Source organism: Fistularia commersonii, chromosome 14 (assembly GCF_037954325.1).
Source record: "Fistularia commersonii isolate RoL2024-O1a breed Wild chromosome 14, RoL_Fcom_v1.0, whole genome shotgun sequence".
NCBI lineage: Eukaryota > Metazoa > Chordata > Actinopteri > Syngnathiformes > Fistulariidae > Fistularia > Fistularia commersonii.
The window spans coordinates 12,539,563-12,561,871 of record NC_141297.1 but is presented as its reverse complement, the minus strand read 5'-3'; the positions used below and the strand labels follow the sequence as shown (position 1 = coordinate 12,561,871).

The 22,309-nt window shown below is 37.7% G+C and overlaps 1 protein-coding gene across 1 annotated transcript in view; it reads right to left on the bottom strand.

Moving 5' to 3' along the window:
* ctnnbl1 (catenin, beta like 1) overlaps positions 1–21,459 on the bottom strand; it is a 66,792-nt gene extending 45,333 nt beyond the window's left edge. The window contains exons 1-10 of the mRNA XM_086159765.1: positions 21,320–21,459; positions 19,470–19,739; positions 18,693–18,799; positions 18,317–18,456; positions 17,490–17,587; positions 15,263–15,356; positions 7,166–7,257; positions 5,644–5,716; positions 4,441–4,499; positions 3,350–3,498 (exon numbers count right to left, since the gene is read on the bottom strand). Of these exons, the coding sequence (XP_086015891.1) occupies positions 3,350–3,498; positions 4,441–4,499; positions 5,644–5,716; positions 7,166–7,257; positions 15,263–15,356; positions 17,490–17,587; positions 18,317–18,456; positions 18,693–18,799; positions 19,470–19,739; positions 21,320–21,349 (1,112 nt within the window). The 5' untranslated portion in view covers positions 21,350–21,459. The remainder of the gene's footprint in view (positions 1–3,349; positions 3,499–4,440; positions 4,500–5,643; positions 5,717–7,165; positions 7,258–15,262; positions 15,357–17,489; positions 17,588–18,316; positions 18,457–18,692; positions 18,800–19,469; positions 19,740–21,319) is intronic.
* Positions 21,460–22,309: the final 850 nt, after the last annotated feature.

The window sequence follows — 22,309 nt, the reverse complement described above, 5'->3', positions numbered from 1 at the left end:
AGAGAATTCTATCATTAAACACCTATCATTAATTCGTCAGTTAACGGTTTATGAAAAAAAAAAAAAAAAAATCTTTTTATTTGGACTGATGGTGTTATTGTTTTACCTACCATTTGGTATAGAGGCTGAAATTTGCTGTGATGAAAACCAAGCCTTTTCTTTGTAGAGTTTTAAGTTTTTCTAGAACTATCTTTGAGCAGGTACATTTTTTTTTTCTTCACAGGGACTACTAAACAGACATTAGCTATATTCACCATATGCAATCAGGCATTATCATATTCGAAATTGCTATTATTGTAAATGATTTTGTCTTGAATTACAGATAATGCATTCTATATATCACATGTAAACCTGATTTGCAGAAACATGCGCAAGCAAGTTTGAACAGTTGGAGAAAAGGTTCGGGTGTAGTGTGCAATAAGAGCATTAGCCAGAATGAAAGGAATGGCATATAAGATTATACTGAGACCAGCAATGTTGTTAACAAACAGTGGCACTAACGAAAAGACAGGAAGCAGAGCTGGGGATAGTGGAGATCAAGATGATGAGGTTCTCTTTGGGAGTGACAAGAATGGCTTTGACCAGGAATGAGTTGATCAAAGGGACAGCACATAGGTTCTAGATATTTTGGCGGCCAGAGGCCAGACTGAGAGGGTTGAGGATACAGACAGCATTAGACTAAGGTAGATGATGCGTGATGGTGACCCCTAAAGGGAGTAGCCAGAGGGAAAAAAGAAGACCGCATGCATGTAATGGATACATAAAACATGTCTTTTTTCCTTATACTACATTAATCCCTTGCGGGAAATTATTTCTCTGCATTTAACCCTAGGGGTCCTGAAGTGGTTCAGTGTCTTGCTTGATGACACTTTGACAGGCTTGGAGGAGCACGGGAATCGAACCAAGAATGTTCAGTTCCAAGGACTGAGCCCCAACACCCATTTCAAGCATTTAGTTTCAAGTGTTTCAAGCATTTTAATTTTCGATAATGTGTTATATCTTACTAACTTACATTAACCCTCCTGAGATCTTAACATTGTGTTTACTCCCCTTGTCCTACGGGTCAAAAATGACCCATAAGACAATCTTTGTACCCTAGTGGTGTACAGCCCACATGGAAACATAAACAAAAAAGAAGTATCAATTTTTCTAATTATGGGGTCTCTTTAGGAAAAGTCATAAAATTTCAAGTTGGAAAAAAATAGGTTCAGGTGTTTTTTCTACAGCTAAACATGGTAGTGGGTCACTTTTGACCCACAAGACAACACGAGGGTTAAACGTTAATGTTCTTGCAAAGTTTGTGAGAGAGATGTCAACTACAGATTTGAACTAGGGGCAGCTTGCCGCAGGAGCTTGCGCAATCGTATTTGGAATCAAACATTCCTGGTTTGATTCCTGGCTTCTCCTTGTGTGTCGAAGTGTTGCTGAGCAAGACACTGAACCCCTATCTGCTCTGCTGGTAGGTGGCAGCCATGGTTCATCCATGATGGTTTAACTGCAGAGAACGAAGTTCCCCATGAGGGATTAATGAAGGATAAATTATTATTACATTCTACTCCTCATCCTCCTCCTGATTCTGTCTATCTCTTTGTTCCCCTGGAAGATGAATCTCTGGGGAGGGGTTTTTGCATTCCAATAATGAGATATTGATCCAGTCTTAAAGGTGTGTGTGTGTGTGTGTCCAAGGACATGATTATCAGCATAGCGGCACAGATTTTGATAAAATGTTAGTAAAATGATATACAAGTATAATGCCATTATGACCCTGTAAAGTCACATAAAGTATGGGCTCTTCTGTATTCTAGCAGCTACTGATCGATTGGCATGGCAGTCTGGTAGGAATGGAGAATGATGTTGTTCTGGGCTTAAAGTACTGAGTGCCAGAGTGTATGTATGCTAGGTCTGAAATGATGTATTTTAAATAAAAGGAGCAAAAATAAACCCCTTGATATTTCTTTCATACCATGGCGCAATACAATTAGTGTTAAGGGTGTGTGACCAAAGTCACAATTCTTATGATAAAAGGCCTGTTTGGTTGGGATTTACTGGCTACATGGTTCACTAGGATTAACGGTTATATGGTTCATAGTGGGTAGAGCTAAAGGTATCATTTAGAGATGGTCTATGCACACCTTAGGGCAGAATGAAAACAGGGCTGAGTGTCAAAAGGCCTCTTTAAAATAATAAAGAGGATCTCTTAGAGGACACAATTATTTCAATGACTGGCACCTTGGAAGAGAAGTTGAAAATCAATATTTATAAAAATCAGCTGAATGCAGCTGACATTTTTAAAGTTAACAATTACATGGTAATGACAAAGTGCTGGAATGAGGGGCTGTTCCAGAAGCACAAGCTCCCTAGTGACCAAAGTACCGTATTTTAACGACCATAGGGCGCACCGCACTAAAAGGCGCAGTCTCAGTTATGTGTGCAATTACTGTATTTAACACACACATAAGGCATGGACTTTATATAAAATCCACGCCCACACTTCCCCCTTTAACGTTCTCATGGTGTCCTCTACTACGTCCGCCTCACAACAACAACACACACAAGCATACAAGTTTGCGTATTTAAAAATAGAGCGGGAGGTAAACTGAGTTTGGTATTCACATTTTTTTACCGGTAATCTTCATCAATCAAACCCATCGAAGTCCTCATCCTCTGTATCTAATTTGAACAGCTGCACTAAATCTCCATCAAACATGCCATGTTCACTTTTGTCACTGTCAGAGTCACTTTCCGTGCTGAGCGGCTCCTCGGAAATTATGCCGGCTTTCGCGAAAGCTCGAACAACAGTGCCAGCAGACACGTTAGCCCAAGCATCTACAATCCATTCGCAAATCGTGGCGTAACTTGCCCGGCGCTGCCCTCAACTCTTAGTGAAACTGTGGTCTCCAAGAAGACTTTTCGTATTGCTACCGTGCTCGTCCCCTTCTTCTCCACAGTGTGACTCACTGGGATGTCGAAAGTGAGCGGCACCTTGTCCATGTTGGGGATGTGGCTGGGCTGGATGCGTTTGTCGGCGATGTTTTCAGGGTTGTTAAAACAACGATGTTCTGCATGACGCACATACCCGTTCTTTTATATACAATCAACGCCCACACTTCCCACTATAATGTTCTCATGGTGTTCTCTACTACGCACACAGGGCGCACTGCACTATAGGGTGCGCTGCACATATGGAAGAAAATCTAAGACTTTTATGTGCGCCTTATAGTCGTGTAAATACGGTATGTGGTTTGTTCTTAAGCTACGATTGAAAAAATGCAAAGGAGTTGCAGTGATAGTCCGTGGTTGGCAGGAATTAATCAATTGGACCGTTGGGGGGTGAAATGTAATTGTTTACCTAAGCATGAGGTTCATGAGCTGAAGCCCCTCCCCCCTCAGGAAACGGTCCCGATTGGCCGCCAGCATGAGACAAGAACAGAGTGCATCAAAGAGGTTCTCCATCATCTCCTGTTCTTCAGCTGTAGAGGGATTGTGACGTTTAAATACCTAGAAGGAAAGTTAAGGGAATTGAGTCATGACATTAACTAATCATATAAAATTCTGGAAATGATATTTGTCTGTAGCAAAACAAAGACATAATTTTTGTTGGTGAGGGTGAAACAGAGTTCAAAATGTGTTACAGTAATAGCCGCCTACTCAAACACAGGGAACACATAGAGATGTTGATAATACCCCATATAAAGGCAAGGCCCTGTAAAATATTGTTTGGAATGGACCATTGGATTGTATGACTAAATTGGGACTGCACTTTATTTTGCTCTATCTTTAAAATCAGCCTTTATAAAACTAGAAGGTCTCTTAAGAGAGACTTCTCTTTTCTGAGGGTTAGCTGACCAAAAAAAAAGGGCATGTACAATTAAATCTTAAAAATATGAGTTAAAGCATTTCACAATTAGCCAGTGCAACAGATGCAGTTTGAATTAAGTATTGCAACAAAATTGGGAGCACAAATGTTAAATAACATTTTAAAATATACCTGAACTATAAACTTAACCCTGGCTAAAATATAGTAATTCCAGAAAACTGTAAACTGACAAAGCATACTTTTAAATATTTCAATAGGAACAAGATTATTATTGTGTACTTTCCTTTATACTGTAGATAGACAAAATAATAGCTGCTACTGTAGTATTAACTTCAAAAAACAACTTAATCAAAATAATACAATCCACCTCACCAGATTATTAAGGGAAAATTCCATAAGCAAAAAAGTGATCTGCATAACTCTCAATTTCTCTCCTGGTCAGACCGTCTCAAGAGGTCTCCTGACTTACACCTATGCTCAACCCCACACTCTTCAGCTCTTTGACCATTATGCAGGTATGTAGTGTTTGTTTGTTTTCCTCACCATTCTACTTATACTAGGGGTTTCATTGGGGTTGGTGAGAGAGGAGAGGAAAAAAGAGAAACTCAAAAGCAAAATCTTACAGAGAGTTGCTGCAGTAACACATCAATGCCATCCATTTCCCCCAATAGCTCTCTGGTATCTGTAGAAGAAAGAAACAAGCGAATATGGGCAAAAGACCAAGAGACTAAATTCGAGTAACAGGGCAAAAGGGAGATTAAAGTGAGATTGTAAAATACAGAAACGGACAAGGAAACGTAAAGAGAAGTGAAAGGGACAAGGAGAAGACAGGAAAAACAGAAGGGCTGCAAATGCAAGAGACTGATTATGAGGGCCCTCCGGAGGGACACTGAGGAGGAAAAAAAGGCAAAAACATATAAATCCTTGTGTTATTCCAAGAAAATGAGAATATTTAAATCCTTTCAAGTAATTCTTGGTGTCTATCTAATCCAAAATCAAAATACTTATGAGCTTCAGCATACTGTTTTTAATTACCCTGTGAAATAACTTGTCTTTTATATATCCCATCTCTTCTTTTTATATTTGGGTAAACATGGAGTCTGGTTTAATTGCATGAAAAAATTGGAAAATATTTTGAGAATATTTCAAAATAATCTTTTAGAAAGAACTGAATTTTTGCAATTAAAAAGGCCACATGGTTTTTATACATGATCATTTGACATGATCAGTTGATTTAATATTTAATGGTTTACTTCTTTTAAATTACTATGTAGATAGAGGGCAAGCAAATACAAGATTAGGAAAGACAGCCCTGGTGAAGAGGACATGCGTCGAACTGAATATCAGTATGGCTAGTGCCATCAGACTGAATCTGTCTGGGGACCGATAATCCTGTGGCTGTGTGAGGTTTTACGAGATTTAGGGGGTGGTCAGATAAAGGATGGAGAAGAAAGAAAATAACAAGACAAGACAAGGAGAGTGAATAAAGGGAAAATGGGAGATTAAAAGAGGGCAAAGACAGGAGAAAACTAAAGGTAGTGGATGAGATGGTAGAGGAAGGACAATGTATGTGAAAGACAAAGCCAGGGAAGGTATTGAAAAAGACATAAAAAGAGAGCACAAAGAAAAGAGGGGAAACCGAGAGAACAGTAAGACATATGACTGAATAACAGAGGAAGGTATAATAAAAGAGGGAATTAAGAAGAGGGAAATTAAAGGGACTGGAGGGAGAAAAAAAATGAAGGAAAGATACATGAACTAGAGAAGGGGAAGTCGCTTTGACAAAAAAGGAGAAATTTGAAAACCAATTTAAGACCAAGACATACTGTCATTGTTTTGCAGCAAGATAGCCAGGATTTCACTGCAATACAGCTTGTTAGCATCAAACGGCATCTTTGCCTAAGAGGAAAAGAGACCACATTATAATTGCCACTCACCTTGAAAAATTGCTCTAGTATAAGTTTTCTTTTCTTTGACAGTGTATTAACAGAAACGTCATGTAGTTATTCAGACAATATCTGCATTACAGAGCAGTGATATTTTCCCATGTATACTAATAGAAACGAACATTATCAGAGACAACATGATGAAATTTAGTCAATGTCAAAAGAGCAGTAAGAATTTTGAAGTATTCACTTTTTCACCTTCAAATAATCAAGAAAGATACTGTGCGTTTGTTTTTAAATTTTTCCCCCTTTCACGTTTCTTTATAGAAATAGGTATCAGTTGTGCTACAATTCTCCAGTTTTCTAATCTGACTTGAGATTTAAAGGTCAAGATTTAAATAAAGCAGCGTTTTATACAACTGATGAACTATCTGTGGGATGATAAAATTATAGGCCTCACTTTCGCAATTCAGAGTGCATACTCTCTTTCTTCCCATCTGCAGCCTGCCTCATCAATAAGGCCCTGGACCCCCAATTGACACTGTCCGAATCCCTGTTTTGCACTACTTTGCACTGCTTTACACAACTTGCCATTTTGCACCACCAGCCACAATCGCCCTGCTTTCACTCTATTTTATTGCCTGTTACATGTTGTCTGTTCAGTACCGTTAACCAAAGCAAGTTCCTTGTAGTTGAAAAATTACTTGGCGATTAAAGCAATTCTGAGTGAGATTCAACTGGATTGCCAATTGTCCATAAATACTGAAGAAGAAGCAGGGACACCATATTTGTTTTTTCAGCCACTAAATATCCAATATGTTGCAAAGTTGGTGCAGTGTTTCTGTATTTTTTCTCTGAAATACTGCCATTCCTCAGCTTGTCTTCCCAATAAACATCCTACAACCTTTAGAGTAAACACACATGGTGCTGGCCATGTGCCCATGAGCGTAGGCACTGATACTGTCATTTTATTTATGTTAACTTCACCATGCTGCTTCTTACAAAAAAAAGTTGGATTTCAACTATATCAAGCTGTTAGCTCATTTTTTTCTTTTGTCTCTGCTTGTCATTTCAAAAAGTCAAGATACTGCAAACGCATAGAATTTTCAATCCAATGAAAACTGTAACATCATGTTGTTCATGTATGTTCATTTGATCATCTGACTTCAGAATCCACAGTTTGACATACAATATACATAGGCTTGGCAAGAACTGAAAAGAAAGAAGGAACAAGTCAATAATTACATGTTTTGCATCCATTTGACACTAAAATGTTCTAATAACCTGAAACAGCGGTAAGCCTTGTTTGGGGGTGCAAAATTGAAATAACCTCTGCTTAAAAAGACAGCTTTGTACAAGCTGCTATCAGATTTTGGAGTTTTGCTACAAGCAGTTTCCTGAGGGATTCAAAGTTTGACAGTTTCGATTAAAGGCATACTGTTGCTTGCTGCCAAGTTCTTACCTTGATTCTCTTGAGCAGCCACTGCATTAGCCCCTGCTGGGCAGCTTCTGTGCAAAGGCCTGGCCTAAACTCTGCCATGTTCTCTATGATGGCTGCAAGTAAAATAAAATGAAATGTTATACACACATGCACTCTCATAAAAAGCGGTCTCTGCTCCAGCTCTGTTGTTGCCAATGACACCTAACAGAAATCAAATAAGTAGGCCTCACTGCACCAATCTTAAGTGGCTAATCAATACATGTGCTGATAAGGATCTCATTAGGAGACTGGTTATTGGCTAGATGTCACCTCAACCACATCAATCACTTTCTGTTTGAATGTCTCCAAAATTACTCGTTTCAAAGCCAACACGTCGAAAACTATCCAATGTTAGACTATGGCCTGAAAAATATTACATTGAATATTATTAGAGATTGGGATGAGGTACCATTAAAATAGTGAAAAGTCTCTAAATAGTAGGAACAAAGGCACTAGTAAAAAACTTCGCAAACACACCACAAGTATTTGAGTAAGACTATATTTGTCATAAAGCAACCAGCCAGTGGCTACTTCATACATTTCAGCATTACTTTTGGGAAATCATCTTACAGCTGCAGGTATATGATGTTGTGTTAGCCTGGACGATAACATCTTGAGCAGAAGAGTAACACAGCAGAGAGTAACCGAAAATATTATTTTTGAGCAGAAGGTGAAGCACTAGTCCTATTTCTAATTGATCACCTTTCATTGCTCCAAAAGTGTGCTCTTGAATTTTCAGCAAATAATGTGAATCAAGAACACTAATCAGACCATGTCTGGTCTGCCCAGTAACGCAAAACAAATCACCTGCTTAATCACCTGGAAAAAAAAACGCTACAAACTGCAGTTCAATTATGCATGAAGACCAAGGATTTTGCCAATGTTGCGAAAAGAACTTGCCAACCTTGTCAAGATTCAGCTGTGACAGCCCTAACTACAGTGTGCCGCATGTTTCCACTGTACTCAACCTACAGTATATCTTTCTGACTTCTAAGCACAACCTGAAACAATCACATCAATCCATCATTGCAATTATTAACATTCAATCTGTTGTTTTTTTAATAACTTGGTTTCGCACTTAGTGAAACACTAGAAAAACTTGTATTTTGAAAAGAAAAACTTTGTTTTCAATACATAGTTTTACTTTGTCATGCATAATGTGGAAGTGAAAAAGGATTTACAAAAAAAAAAAGACAAACTACAAACAAAAAATTAATTTGCGAACCAGGGATGAATTGTCCATTGATGGATTAGTCAGTGGTTCAATACGATTCTTAAGATTTAATGGAACCGTCATGAATAATCTCGTCTTAGAAATATAGTTTCCCCATGATTTACCAAAGAACTAAGCAGAAGATCCGTGATCCTCAAGAGGGAGGGCCTCAAGATATTCAGCATTAAAAAACTAAATAAAAAATTCTAACTTTCATAAAATTTCTGGCTTGATGATTGATTCAGTTAAATAAGGCAAACTAAATTCACTATAGACTTAATGCTCTCAAATGCTAGCAGACTTACATATGGTAGCTGTGTACCTAAGAAAACTTACGTACACTCCTAAGGCTCCCAAAGTCAGGCTTGTTTTTACTAGTTTTACTAGTGTCTCTTGTATGTACTGGTACTAAGGATTATAACATCTTGTCCTATGTTTACTGAATGTGGAGATCTGGATGTGTCCAGTTAAGATCTGTTGTTGACAGGGGAAAGTCCTTGTGTTAGTGTGGAGAGCCAGCTAACAGGAGGGAAAGACCCTCCTGGGTCCGTCTTGGGCTATCTCCCCATTCTGTAATTTCCCTTGCATAGCAGCATGTTGGCTACACCCGCCATAGCTACAAGAGAGAATCATGAGAGGTTACCCCTTGAGTGCGGGAGTTGGGGCAATAGAGGACGCTTCAACTGTAAACACGGTAATGACAGGAAGCGACCATGAGAAATGAAAGCACAGCACAAGAGCACAACACTGCACCCATCACAGCAGTCCAAATACAAGTATGTGTCTGTGGCTGGAGGAAAGTTACATCATACCGTCTATTGAGGATCCATTAAGGAAAGAAAGGGTGATTGAAAAAGGAGAGACAGGGGCCTCGCCTTAATCGTTTCCTGAAAACGGAGAAAAGCTGAAAGCACGAAGCCTGCAGTTGGGACTCCTAAGCAGGATATTGTGGCCTCTTGCAATTTACGAGGTCCCTATCTCTACGGTGGGTAGGCAGAAAAAAAAAAAGTCACTGGTTCCATGAAGAGGTGGTTCAGACTGCCATGATGGCTTACCACCACAGGCCTATTTGGAGATGGGGTCCTCAAGTTGCCACTATCACTATCTGGTACTTATGTCCCCTTATCTCAAGAAAGTATGTATAATCAAACTTATAGCACCCTGGGAGGATTCAATGGAGGAGCCTTATGAAAGAAAACAGCTTCACTATACTGAGCTGGCAGCCATGGCACAACAGCACAGCTGGGACACTGAAGTCTGACCTGTGGAAGTGGGGAGTATGGCTTTTGTGGCAATCATACAATAGCAATATCAATGGGCTGTCCTAAGTCAGAGGGACAACAAAAGGCTGAGGGGTAGGTTTTTATGAGTGTTGCTCACTGCTTGTATGTCACAATTGTATTTGGCAGCAATAAAGGAACAAACTAATTGGGAATTCAGATAAATAAACACTTTTTAGCAAAGTTTTCCTCCAGTATATGGTAATAAATAAATAAATAAACAAACAAATAAATAGATAAAAATATCATAAAGTCAGAACAAAAAAAGGAAAAAAAAAAATCAAATGATGATGTATTATATTGTCTCACCTTACTCTCAAGTGTCGGTGTGTACTGGCCAAATTTTAAAGGTTCCTATCATCAGATGTGAATAAATACAGATGATGCACAGCCACATTTCAACAGAGAAGAGCTATCAATTCTGACAGCCATCTTTTTATTGAGGATTCGTCTGGGCTTTTTCCTAGCCTGCAATAAAGTCACTACAGCACTGTCTCTGCCGCATTATATCTCCATCAGCAGACGCTGAACGAAAAATAAATAATTCGGAGACTGTGGTATGGTGATGAGAGAAGGGAGAATCGGGTGTTACAAAGGCGGAGGTAGAAAAGAAACAGGTTTAAAAGAGGAAAGCAAACAAGGGGAGTTGTATAGCAGAAGGGAGGGAAAGGGGAGGGAAAACAAAGATGAGGAATGGAAAGCCAAGTGGGATGTGGGACATGGAGAGTGAGCGAACAAGCCAATGATCGAGGAAGTTGGGAGACTAAAAAGAAAAAAGGAAAAATAAAATACAAAAGAGAAACATCTGGAGAGAAGGGCTGCTGATGACAGAGAAATGTGGAGCCAAAACTGAGAGGAATGGCCTTTATCAGTGATTCAAACAGAGCATCCCGCAGGACAGCTGCCTCAGAGCAGAGAGCAGCCAAGGCAGACAAAAGGCTTATTGAAGCTCAGAGAGCTCCCTTGATAACACACACACATGCAAACAGAGACACAAGCCTGAACAGAAGATGCACAAGAGCTGCTCCCCTGATATAACCCACTCACACGCACACACACCTTAACAGCCCTCGTGACGCTCAGCCTCAATCTGCCAGCAAAGAAAGGAAACATCTCAGTAGACCAATTCAACACAGAAAAACCTAAGAGGCAGAAAAGTTCATGCAAGGCTAACTGCGGAGACAACAACTTGCCAAACTAGCTGATGGCCCTTGCCCACTTCTTGACCTTGAGTTTCTGAGAATTAACACACCCACACACCCACCTTATTTAGAGATGTTTTCCACTTGCTGCATTTGCTTCAGTAATTGATTCAGACATAGACTGAGAAACAGACCAAAATAGAAAGCATTGTATAATCAAATAATATAGACTGTGAAGTGACGCTCTGGATTTTCTTTCCAATATCAAACCGTGCCATACAATTTTCCTTTTAACATTTTCCAACACAAGGCTTTGTGCTCCCCCAATATCTAAGTTTTTACTTTACATATTATTTTATAATTGGCAGTAAATCAACCAAAACCTTGGTAAAGCAGGAAATGATGGACGAATGGATGGATAAAACATCAAACTGCCAGAATATCAACAGAAAAACTGAAGTCAAGCGTTGACCGGTCCCCGGCAATAAAAAGGTTGCGGACCACTGGTTTAAACAATAAGCTTAAATTTCAGTGACATGAATGTTATTAGTATCATTTTGTTTTAATTAAAATAGTTTTACAAAAGCCTATGTGTGTGCTTTGACCTCATATAGCCAAGCAAATTGTTTAACAGAAATCCTTTACGGATGTAAAGTATCTGTATCCGGGTGGGTATCTTTCACCTCAGAGCTGAAACATTGCTTTGAGCAACAAGAGGAGAAGCAGGCAGAGAAAGGATGAAATCGAGAGCGTGAATTACAAATTACATATTCATGAACATTAATGATTTAATTGAGGGGAAATTATTGTAACTGGGAGCTGCATAGCAGTATATTATTAAAGCTTTATAAAACATTTCTTTTTCGCCATTCCTCACACCCTTAGCAATATGCACAATTCGCACTGACATTATGACCACTGGCTGGCCAGCAGGGGGGACATATTTGGCAGCCAGTGATGATGACCATAAAGTGCTATGGCTGGTTGGTCCGGTCAGCAGTGTACAGGACTGTCTCAGAAAATTAGAATATTGTGATAAAGTTCTTTACAGAAGATAAAGAACTTTATCACAATATTCAAATTTTCTGAGACAGTCCTGTATGTATGTGCAAACCAAATAATTACATAGGTTCTGTATAATTTCAGAAAATTCGGAGTAAATAGATAAAAAAAATACAACAGGTCAGCTCTTTAAGGTAACTCTTCTTTTGAGCTCAAATTTATTTCAGGAAAATTGTTTTATAAGTTTACTTAATAGAGGGCAGACCAATCAGGGCAAAACTATCTGTCAGTTCAAGGCAGAAATCTTTGAAACAGATGTGGATGAAAAACTAGGCATTGACTTTTAAGTATTCTGAAATGTCCAAGAGGTGCTGCATGTATAATGTAAACACTATTGTCCACAAAATTCTAACAAACAAAAATAAAACAACTGACTTCAACAGCTTGACTTACCAGCCTTATCCAATACCAGCATTCCTCCAAAATATTTCAAACAAGACAGAGCAGCAGATTGGCAGAAAGACCAGCCGACAGAGGATTGTACATATTCTGCTGTCTCCTCAATTAAAAAAATGAGAAAGAATTTCGTGAGCCAAATGAAAGAGTGCCAAAACTCCCTTATATTAGTCTAACGCATATTTTGGTCATTATTTTCTTTGTTGTTTCATTCGTTTTTAAAAATCCCCAAATTGGTTCACCAGACTTACATGGAAACACATTTAGTGTCCCTATGAAGGTGGTAAAAAGAGTGGTTGCAGAAATGAAGAGAAAGATTTCTTAATGCATTGAAAAGACAAAACAAATTAATTTCAACTCATATAAACTGTATAATGATAACAAAATTAACAGAAATTAAATAGCAGACTTAATCAATGACTGTAATATAAATTAGTTGGGGGACTCAGTGTTCTGCAGAAAGAATTTGTCATGCTGATGAATGATGATGCCTTAGTATCTACAGAGTGAGTCAAATATGCAATGAAAAAATGACCTCTTATCACCTTTTAAATTGTCAGAGAAAGATTATGATCATGTATAATGATGGAACTAATATTGCTGATCTCAAAAATGCATGAAATGCAGATAAAAAATGTCCAACCTTTTGGGTCTTCTTATCCAGCTCCCCCTGGTTATAAACCTCATATTCTTGACTAGAAATTTATCTTACATAAAAACTACAAATTCACCCATACTATGGCAAAAAAAGTGTAATAACATACTATAATTGCATGAGTTTCATCAGAAATGCTCTAATTCAAACCTCTTGCTTTCAATTCAATGACACCCATCCTATAAGCTGAACTGACAACTTTCAGTAAGTGTCTGACCTCCCATAGTTAACATTTTTTTGAGTTTGAGTATTTGCCCCTTGATTTAGACCTTCTCTGAAATTAAGCTTCGGTTTTGCTGAAATTGTTAACTTTGAACCCTCTAATTAGAGTTTAATCCTTCAGGCAATGACCACAAATATGGGTAAAACATAGCCTTCGAGACAAGAGAAATATGCGGCCACATCTGCATTACAACAAAACTAGAATAAAAGACATGGGTATTATTACTGATTGGTGAAGTACATTTTACTTAATGCCACATTCAATAAATTTGTTTTGGTCTTCATTGTTGCTGGACAGAAATACCTAGCCGTTCTCCTGCTTAGTGAGGCTTATTGTTTTTAACTAGTCACTGACATTTGCCTGCTGTCCGCTGTCTGTGTCATGGTAAAGTCCTTGGTTGCTCTGAGAAACAGGGCTGACGGTAACATAACATCATTGTAAAACAGATTTCAAAGTAGAATGTATACCAATACTGTTCAAGGGATGACCTGAAAATTGACAATTGACTGAAACTATAAATTACCCTCCAGTTCAAAATAAATTAACTGGATAAATAAACAAGATAAACATTAATTCTGGTTGTACAGTTTCATCTAAACAAAGAAGTCATAAAGAAGCCAAAGTATTTTGATTAACTGTTACAATGTAGACCCGGAGGCTCTTTATGGGAGGAAAAAAAAAATACCACTGGATGTAGCTCTTATCAGGCTGTTGTATTTTCAAGTGTTTGGTATTTAGATAGAACTTTTGATTAGTAGTTTAAAAGGTATATAGGCAGCTGTGCTACTTTTGTCCAGGATTAAAATAAATAGTGCAGAAGTTGCAAAGTTAGTCACAGCACTGAGTTTTGATGTGACCATACTGATGAAGCATACTAAGATAATACACTGGTCCCTAAAATATGTCCTATGAAACAATGAATTTTTTGACAGGTCAGACAGCTGCATGATTTCATGAAAAAACAAAAACAATCTCAACACCATTATTTATAATATTTTTTTCCCCAAAGAATTGAGTTTCTCTCGCCCAGATTACACTATTTGTAACCATCATGGTACATATTGGAGAATTTGCTTCAGAACAGCAGTATTAACATCAATGAAACAGCCTACATAGTAAGTTTGTCTTCTTTTGAATACTTTATTCATTACGACCAAGAATATATTTTTGGTAATGGTGATTTCCTATTTTTGAAACTCCCTGGCTCATCAAGCACTACCACAACATGTCAACAAACCTGTGTAGAGCAAATGGCTCTCTTCTACCTGTTCATTTAGCTAATGTAAAAAATTAGCTACCTAACAATCCCAAAACTATCAGGAGCTGTACTGCATATTCAGCATTCTGAACACTAAGCAACAACTGAGTTGAGTAACTGGTCATGGGAAAAAAGGAAACACCACCTCAAATCCCTGTTTCTACATCCATCTGACTATTTTCTGTCATTTTATGCGGCAGTACCATCTAGAGATTAAGAAAAATCCACCCAACATGAAAAATAGACATAGCAAAAATGGTGACTATATATCAATGTACAACAATGGAAACTATCCACTTCAGCGGATTACTTTATTAAAAAGTATCGAAAGAGAACGCTGAACTGTAAAGGCTTACAAAGTTTGATAATAGTTCCCTGACATAAAGTTCAAGGCACTTCTTCACTTAATTCAATCTCCTACCAAGCAGCATATGGATGGTTGTAAGACGCCTGCTTTTTTTCCCCAAATCAGTGTAAACCTGTGACTCAGCTTACTTGCTCATCCCATCAGAATCTATAAAACAACTTCAGATTCTATTTGAGACTGAGAAAAGGCACAGGTCATGCTCTAATACGAAACTGGGATACGTTCTTTTTTTCTTTTTCTGGACACCATAACATATCCCAATAATTTTCTCTCCCCTTACAGAACATGCTGTGTATTGTGCACTAACAGGATCTCTTACCAGTGGATCCAATCTTCAACACATTTTAAATATATATTTTAATGAAATATAGCACTTAAAAGAGACTAATGAATAGCAAGAATATCTTTTGAAGACCATGTTGAGAACATAACTTTGGCTGTTAGTGATTGTACATTTCTTCAAGTACCTGTAGATCACCTTACCTAGTGTGTTATAGATACCATCAGCCTCCTCTTTCATCTGTTCATCTAGCCGCTCCATATTCTGCACCAGCAAGGCAACCACCTGGCCCTCCAACTACACACATAAAAGAAGTTTGGTTGAGAACTGTTTTTTTCTAAATCTAATGACAAAGCCAGGTCTGCCTCAGATGAAATATTTCCTTCATCCATGAGTGCTTACCTGACAGAATCACATCAAAAATACATTTTATTTTGTAGACAACACACTTCAAATTACTTTAAAACTGTGCTTTCTATTTGTAAATGCTGGAAATTAGAACTGAAAGTAACACCTTTCATCAATATTTGACAACATTTGCACTGGTTATTTGGCGAGTAGTACAATATTTTAGTATATACAAGGCCATCAAATGTCCATTCATTTAACATAGATTTGTACCACATGCCGGGTTTGTGGTTCAGCATATGGGTTTAAACAAATTTCTCACCCTTTATCATTTTTGTATCATTCATTTGAAAGTGTTCTAGAATATTGTTTTAGAAGTTTGTCAATCAAATGCACACTTTTATATTTTGAAACAATATTTTAGGAGGAAAGAGAACAAAAATCATGACATAGTGAAATGGGATGGAGGAAGTTGAATATGAAAAAAATACTGGTATGATGGCAAGGCTCCATTTTGCAGAGAAGTCTGGTGTTTGTCTGAGTCTCCGAACATGTTCAAGTGTTATCAGTCAAGTCGAGATTGGAAAATCATAATCAAACGGAGCTCGCAGGGTGCCGACTGGATAAAAGTACTATTACAGATGAAAAAAGACAGACTGTCGACAAAGATTTATGAGCCACCAGAGACGCTGTGGATCATTTTGATTTATCTTATCAAGGATACCACCTGGCCTTCTAACAACAAGGCCAGGATTTGGAGGCATTTACAGCAAAGGGAAGAGACAAATGGATTCATACAACCCTACCTGCCCATAAACCATTTCCCTTGAAAGTTGCTGTAAAGAGGCATGTCACTCCATTAATTGGTAAATGGGCTATGTTTATATAAACCTTATTTCCTCAGGGTGTTTCAAAGCCACTGATCTAATGTCTTACCCCAGCAGAGCCAAATCACAGACACTACATTTATTTTTTTCCTGTGTTCTATTGTTTTTGACAAGCACGAACCTCCTAGCCACAGAAGCAAAACCCAACTGATACTTTTAATTCAAGATGTTACTTTAATTTCATTATTTCAATGAGAAAATCATTCATGCGCAAATACTGTATATTGCCAATTTACTGTAGTAAAAATTAATCCAAGAATATGTTTATGGTTTTTCTTTGGAGCTCCTCACTTTCCACCTTGCTGGAGCCTATCCCAGCAGTGATTGGGCAAGCAGCAGGATAAACCCTTGACTAATCAAGGAGGCCACATACAGTGGGGCAAAAAAGGATTTAGCCAGCCTCCAAATGTGCAAGTTCTCCCACTTGAAAAGATGAGAGTGGCCTGTAATTTTCATCATAGGTACACTTCAACTATGAGAGACATTATCACTAAATACTTTTTTGCCCCACTGTATAGAGACAGACAACAAGTCACTCCCTCATTCACACATCTGGGCAATTTTTCCAATTTATTCCCATTAACCTCTTGCATGTTTTCATGAAACTGGAGATGAAACCCAAGCAGACACTGACAAAACACACTAAGCCTCTTGCGAGAATCAAACCAGGTCCTCAGTGCTATGAGGCAGAAGCGCTAACCGGTGCACCACCATGCCAACTGTTGGTGTTGGGATATAATTTGTAAAGATGTCTATTTGATTTTTGAGAATTCCTTTACATGTAGTTGAAGAATTTAATAAAAATAGTCAGCAATGACTTCCTTACCATTATTAACCAATTACCATAAACAACAAACAAATGAGGAAAAAAAAAATCAAATAACCTTCTTATAATGCTGTATATTCTGCACAGTGCTATCCATAATAGGCCAGTCTATCACAATATCTGATAATTAACATCAAGGAGGGTGTTTCTGAAGCTGAGGGGGAAAAAAAAAAATTAAAAAAGGCAAATTAGCCGACAGATCGAACAAGACTTCATGATTCTTGGAGTTTGGCTTTTGATGTGATCATATGGGCTAAAGGCAAAATATCCACTTACCTGATATGAAGACCAGATCTCAGAATTTAATTATACATGCAACTAAGAACTAGTTAATTAATATTATCTGACTAAAGTGAATCCTGAACTTACCAGAGCATCAATGAGGACCTCAGCTCCCTCTTCACTTTCATGCAGTGTGTCAATGTCTGTCAGCTCCTGCAGCAGGTCAACCACTGCGATGGCGACATGTGAGATGGGCTTAGGACAATAACTTCATGTTGGTGAGTTAATGGGGAGACAGATATAGTTTTTGATACAGAGATACCACTTCATCAATTTTTGTCAGCATTTTTACCAATTCATCCTCTTACATTCTTGAAATAATTTTACAATGAATTAGATGCAATTACCATAACAATTGCAATTTATATGATAATTTAACCATTAATCTACTGATGTTTTTATCATGCAGTCACTTCATTATCAACCACAAGCCCTGCTGCGTCTCCAACTACATGAAAGGTGGAATCAACGATAAATAATTGATTTATTTTTCTTTCTCTTAATTTTCAGTGTGTCCTCTAATTTTTCCTTGTTTGTACAGGCTCTTTATATTTAAACTTAATATAAGCAAAACCAATTACAAAAAATAGGAGCTAATATTGTGTCCAAGTCCCTTTCCTTGTTGTCCATTACTTTCTAATCATGATACACATCTATTAAAAGAAAAAATGAGAGCTCATGAACTTCAGAAGCCATCTTCATTACCTGGAAACCAGATTCTATTAAATCTTGCAATTTCACCAAGTTATCTTGGTGTTTTTACATCTATACATGTCATATGAGACATGGATTATATTTAACTATTGTTGTTTAGTGCCCCATAACTGCATTATTTCATTGTTGATACACAAAATTAACAGACTTGTGTTTCCAAATTTCCTTTCATTGTATGATGACAGCACATGGAAGGATATCAGTGTTCTCATGACTGAGGAGGCCAAGCAGTGAATGAACAGAGTTGAGTTCTACCAGCAGGTGGTAAAGGTCTGGCATTGTGGCAATAACGTGCATTTCCTGGATAATATCATTCAGATCCAGCTCTGACTCCATAAACCTGATTACACAAACAAAAATGCGTGTTAACATCCGATCAATGCAAACCAATGGCAGATAGAAATCAGTCATTAAATGCTGACTCATGAATAAAAGTAATGCTCTCACGAACAATAGAACAGAGTTATCATGCAATCGGGTATATGTCTGAAAAACAGTTGTAAGCATTTTAAGAACGAAAATCACGAAGAATTGTAAAAAAAAAAAATGCTAAATGTACTCTCATAAGTATCTTACTTCTCAGGGTTTTCTGGGAACTTTATCCTAAGTTCCTGGTTTTTGTATGACCTTTTCTCAAAGGTCAGTATCATCTTCTTCACTGAACTTTCATCCACCGGCTCAGCCTGTTTGAATAGTTCAGCAGAGAAGCAGCAAGGAGGAAACAATGAAAATAAAGACATAAAGAGCGAGAAAAGGCCTCGTACTGAAGCAGAGGCTACATCACTAACACATAGAGATGAGGTCCACCCACTTATGGCTGCAGTTCGATACTAGCAAGAATTTTTCGTCAAACAGAATGAATCTTAAGAATGATTAATTGAAAAGGCAACTTGTTTGAATTCCCATTGCCATAAAAGCGTATATGTAATTATGACAGATAATGGCAGGTTACACAAATCTTACATGATTAACAATGAGGAACACAGCAGCACTACGATTGGATTAGCTGCTAAGTGCTCCTTTTTAAACTTTCATTTTGGTATAATACTCTATATATGCAAGTTCCTTGTGGATTTTCACTGAATATATCATTTGGTGCTGCAGTGCCTATGCCTGATCTGCAAACATTAATTCATCATTAACTTTTCGAGAATTCAATTGTAGACTATTTTTACATTTTTTTCACAACCGTGACAAAAAGCTAAAGCTGATTTTTATCACACTGAGACTAGTGACTGTTGAAATCATTTATAAGCTAAAGCTCGGAGAGTAATTACACTAAATAGCCAAGACGTTCTGTGGACAAATTATTACAAGTAAATATAATATATAAAATATAACATTTTCACCGACCTCAGGTTCTTCTTCATCCTGATCCATGAGCTTCTCTAGGATCTTTTTCCTGTCACCAGTCATCTCATCAGGGTCTTTCATATCAACACCTCCTTCACCACCACCACCACCACCACCTCCTCCTCCTCCTCCTCCCGCTGCCATTGCCTCTCTGTGCCTGCTCATCTCCCTGCCACCATGCACCCTCTGCAGCTTCGCCACTCTGACTTCTTCATCTCCTGCTGCTGCTCCTCCATCCTCCTCTCGGGGACGTGTCGCTCCTCTATCAGGCTGACAATCAAAATAAATATTTAAGGAATATTATTTATATATATAATCAGCTCAAAAAAAATGTGACAAACAGGAATAAAGACCATTGATCGGCTAACTGGTGAAATACTAAGCTCGAGCATAGATTTAGCATCTAGTTAATACAAATTGTATTGCCTTTCTAAACAACTAAGGCTGATTAAAGATCAGAAATTGGCATATAGGTGGAGTTATGGTTGACTACAGCGCAGCAGAGAGACTGACCCATTCCAGGTATTATCCATCTTTGACAATATGTCTGATGGTATTATATAGATGTGTGTATTGCCTAAGACTAACTTTTATATCATGAGGTGAAAAAATTAAAAAAAAGTTGCTTTTAAAATCTAAATCACGATTGATTAAAGACTTTTTATAATGAATAAATATGTGAGAAATAGATCAGAGAGGCCACCCATGATTCTTAAATGGACAATATTAGGTTACTTTAAGATTGGCATATACATCTTTTACCAAGGACAAGAAACACTTCAAGTCGTGATGTCTTTGACAATGTTCCTTTCTGACTTTGACTTGAGCACCTGAGTTGCTTCAGTCTTTATTGTAAGGCTCTATATTTCAGTTTTCTGGTTTATGGTCTGTTCTATATAAGTGGAGCATCTGGTGAGCCATTCTTTTCATTTTTTTTTTCCTTTTTTAGCAAGCACACAACAATCAACTTGGGTCCATTTAGTTCATTGTCAATTACTTCCCATGACACTGCTTATTTTCATTGACATCAGTTTGATTCTATCAAGCTGGTTCATCAAAAAGGATGTGAACATGTTGACATTCACAATACAAGGTTCCTAAGAACCACGCCATCGATTGGCCAAGTCTCTGCATGGACAGTGCTCTTCATATTTCCAGGAAAGGGAACACTGTCAAGCACACTCGACAAGTTTTGGACATTATACTCTCTTGCATTAACAAAAGGATGCTCCATCACTGCTCATTCAGCAATGAAGAGCGAATAACAATAATAACTATACCGGGCAACACTCATCTGAATGAGAATAAACACTAAACAATTGGCAAATACTTTTGCCCATGTAATATGGAGTGTATGAATAGACCACTAAACAATACCACTTTGGTTTGGGACACTTTTCACGAAGACTGATTAAAATGTAAAGAAAAACTTTAACATCGTAGGCATATAAACTACATTATAACTTAGAGTGGGCAATTCTCTTCCAGGTAACCAGATATATTTTTACGTATTTGAGTTCTATTATGGGCACAAGTTATATATATGGCACTTCACCTGCAGTGACATGTTTAGCTAGTTCGTTAGCTACCCAGGGTATCTAATGATAAATACTATTAAGAGATATGTTAAGATAACCGCACCTTTTCGCATACTACCACATAAAGCACATGATAGAGAGGTGATATTTTAAAATACGCGACCAAGTAAACTTCGGGGCTTGACAAAATCCTGCATGCTTGCGTACATCGATAACTACTGCCAGTATCATAAACTGGAAATGATCACTGGATAAATGATGGGCGGCTCGATTAGACGTTATTAAATAAAAGTGAGCACAATCCGACGTCACCTGGTAACTTAGGAGCTCTCCAACATCCATTTCTCTGGGTTATAATATGCAAAAGTACAAATCCTCGGAAACAAATAGGCGCGTTTCCTTCTGCTTATACCCGGCGCGACACATGCATGCCGTAAAACGGTTTGTTGGTTGTCGTTGTGAGGAGCTGTCGTAAAGTTTGGCAGTTAAGCATGACCACACAGCCATGAGACATTACAAATAATAAACACAGAACATAAATAAAGAAAAGACATAAATGTAAAAAACAAATCAAAGTATTCACTGTGATATTAGAATTTTGCATCTCACATATAAAAGGAAAACATAAGATAAGATAAACAGGTAAATATCAAGTTGAACTGCAGAGTTTTAAAAGCATAAGGAGTCCCATATTTGATTGTCGTTAAAAAAACAGGCAATAAAAAGAAATAATAATTCCAAATAATCCCAAATTAAAAAAAAAAAAACTGAGACAGGGACCTTCTTTGGGGGAATCATTCCAGGTTTGTAGACCATAAAAACAACAAACACTTCTTCAGTGTTTTGACTCAGGACAGAACGCAATCTCACCAAATGGTCTAAAAAGCCTGAACAGTTCATAACGTATCAGCACATCATGAATACATTTTGCAGGCAAAAATATTCTGTGGTTTCCAACTTGTTGCTGTTGTTGCTTTCTGCAACTCCTCTCATATTCTTGAACTGATAATAACCTGATCTTCAAAGTTATCAGTGTGGTTATAAATTGTTCAATTAGTCCATGATATCATTAATATCTGAGGCCCTATTAACCTTTAAAATTTGAGCCATCATAACTGAACTGTGTTTTTCATATGTTTTACAAAATATGCAAAGTGTTGCGTTTTAGTCAGGGAAACACACAGGTGACGGTAAAACATCTGTTTGATGAGCAATAGCTGTTGTTGGCCACAGCCACGCCACACAAGCCTGCAATACAACTGCTCCCATTCAATTCCAGTAAAAAAAATAAAATAAAATAAA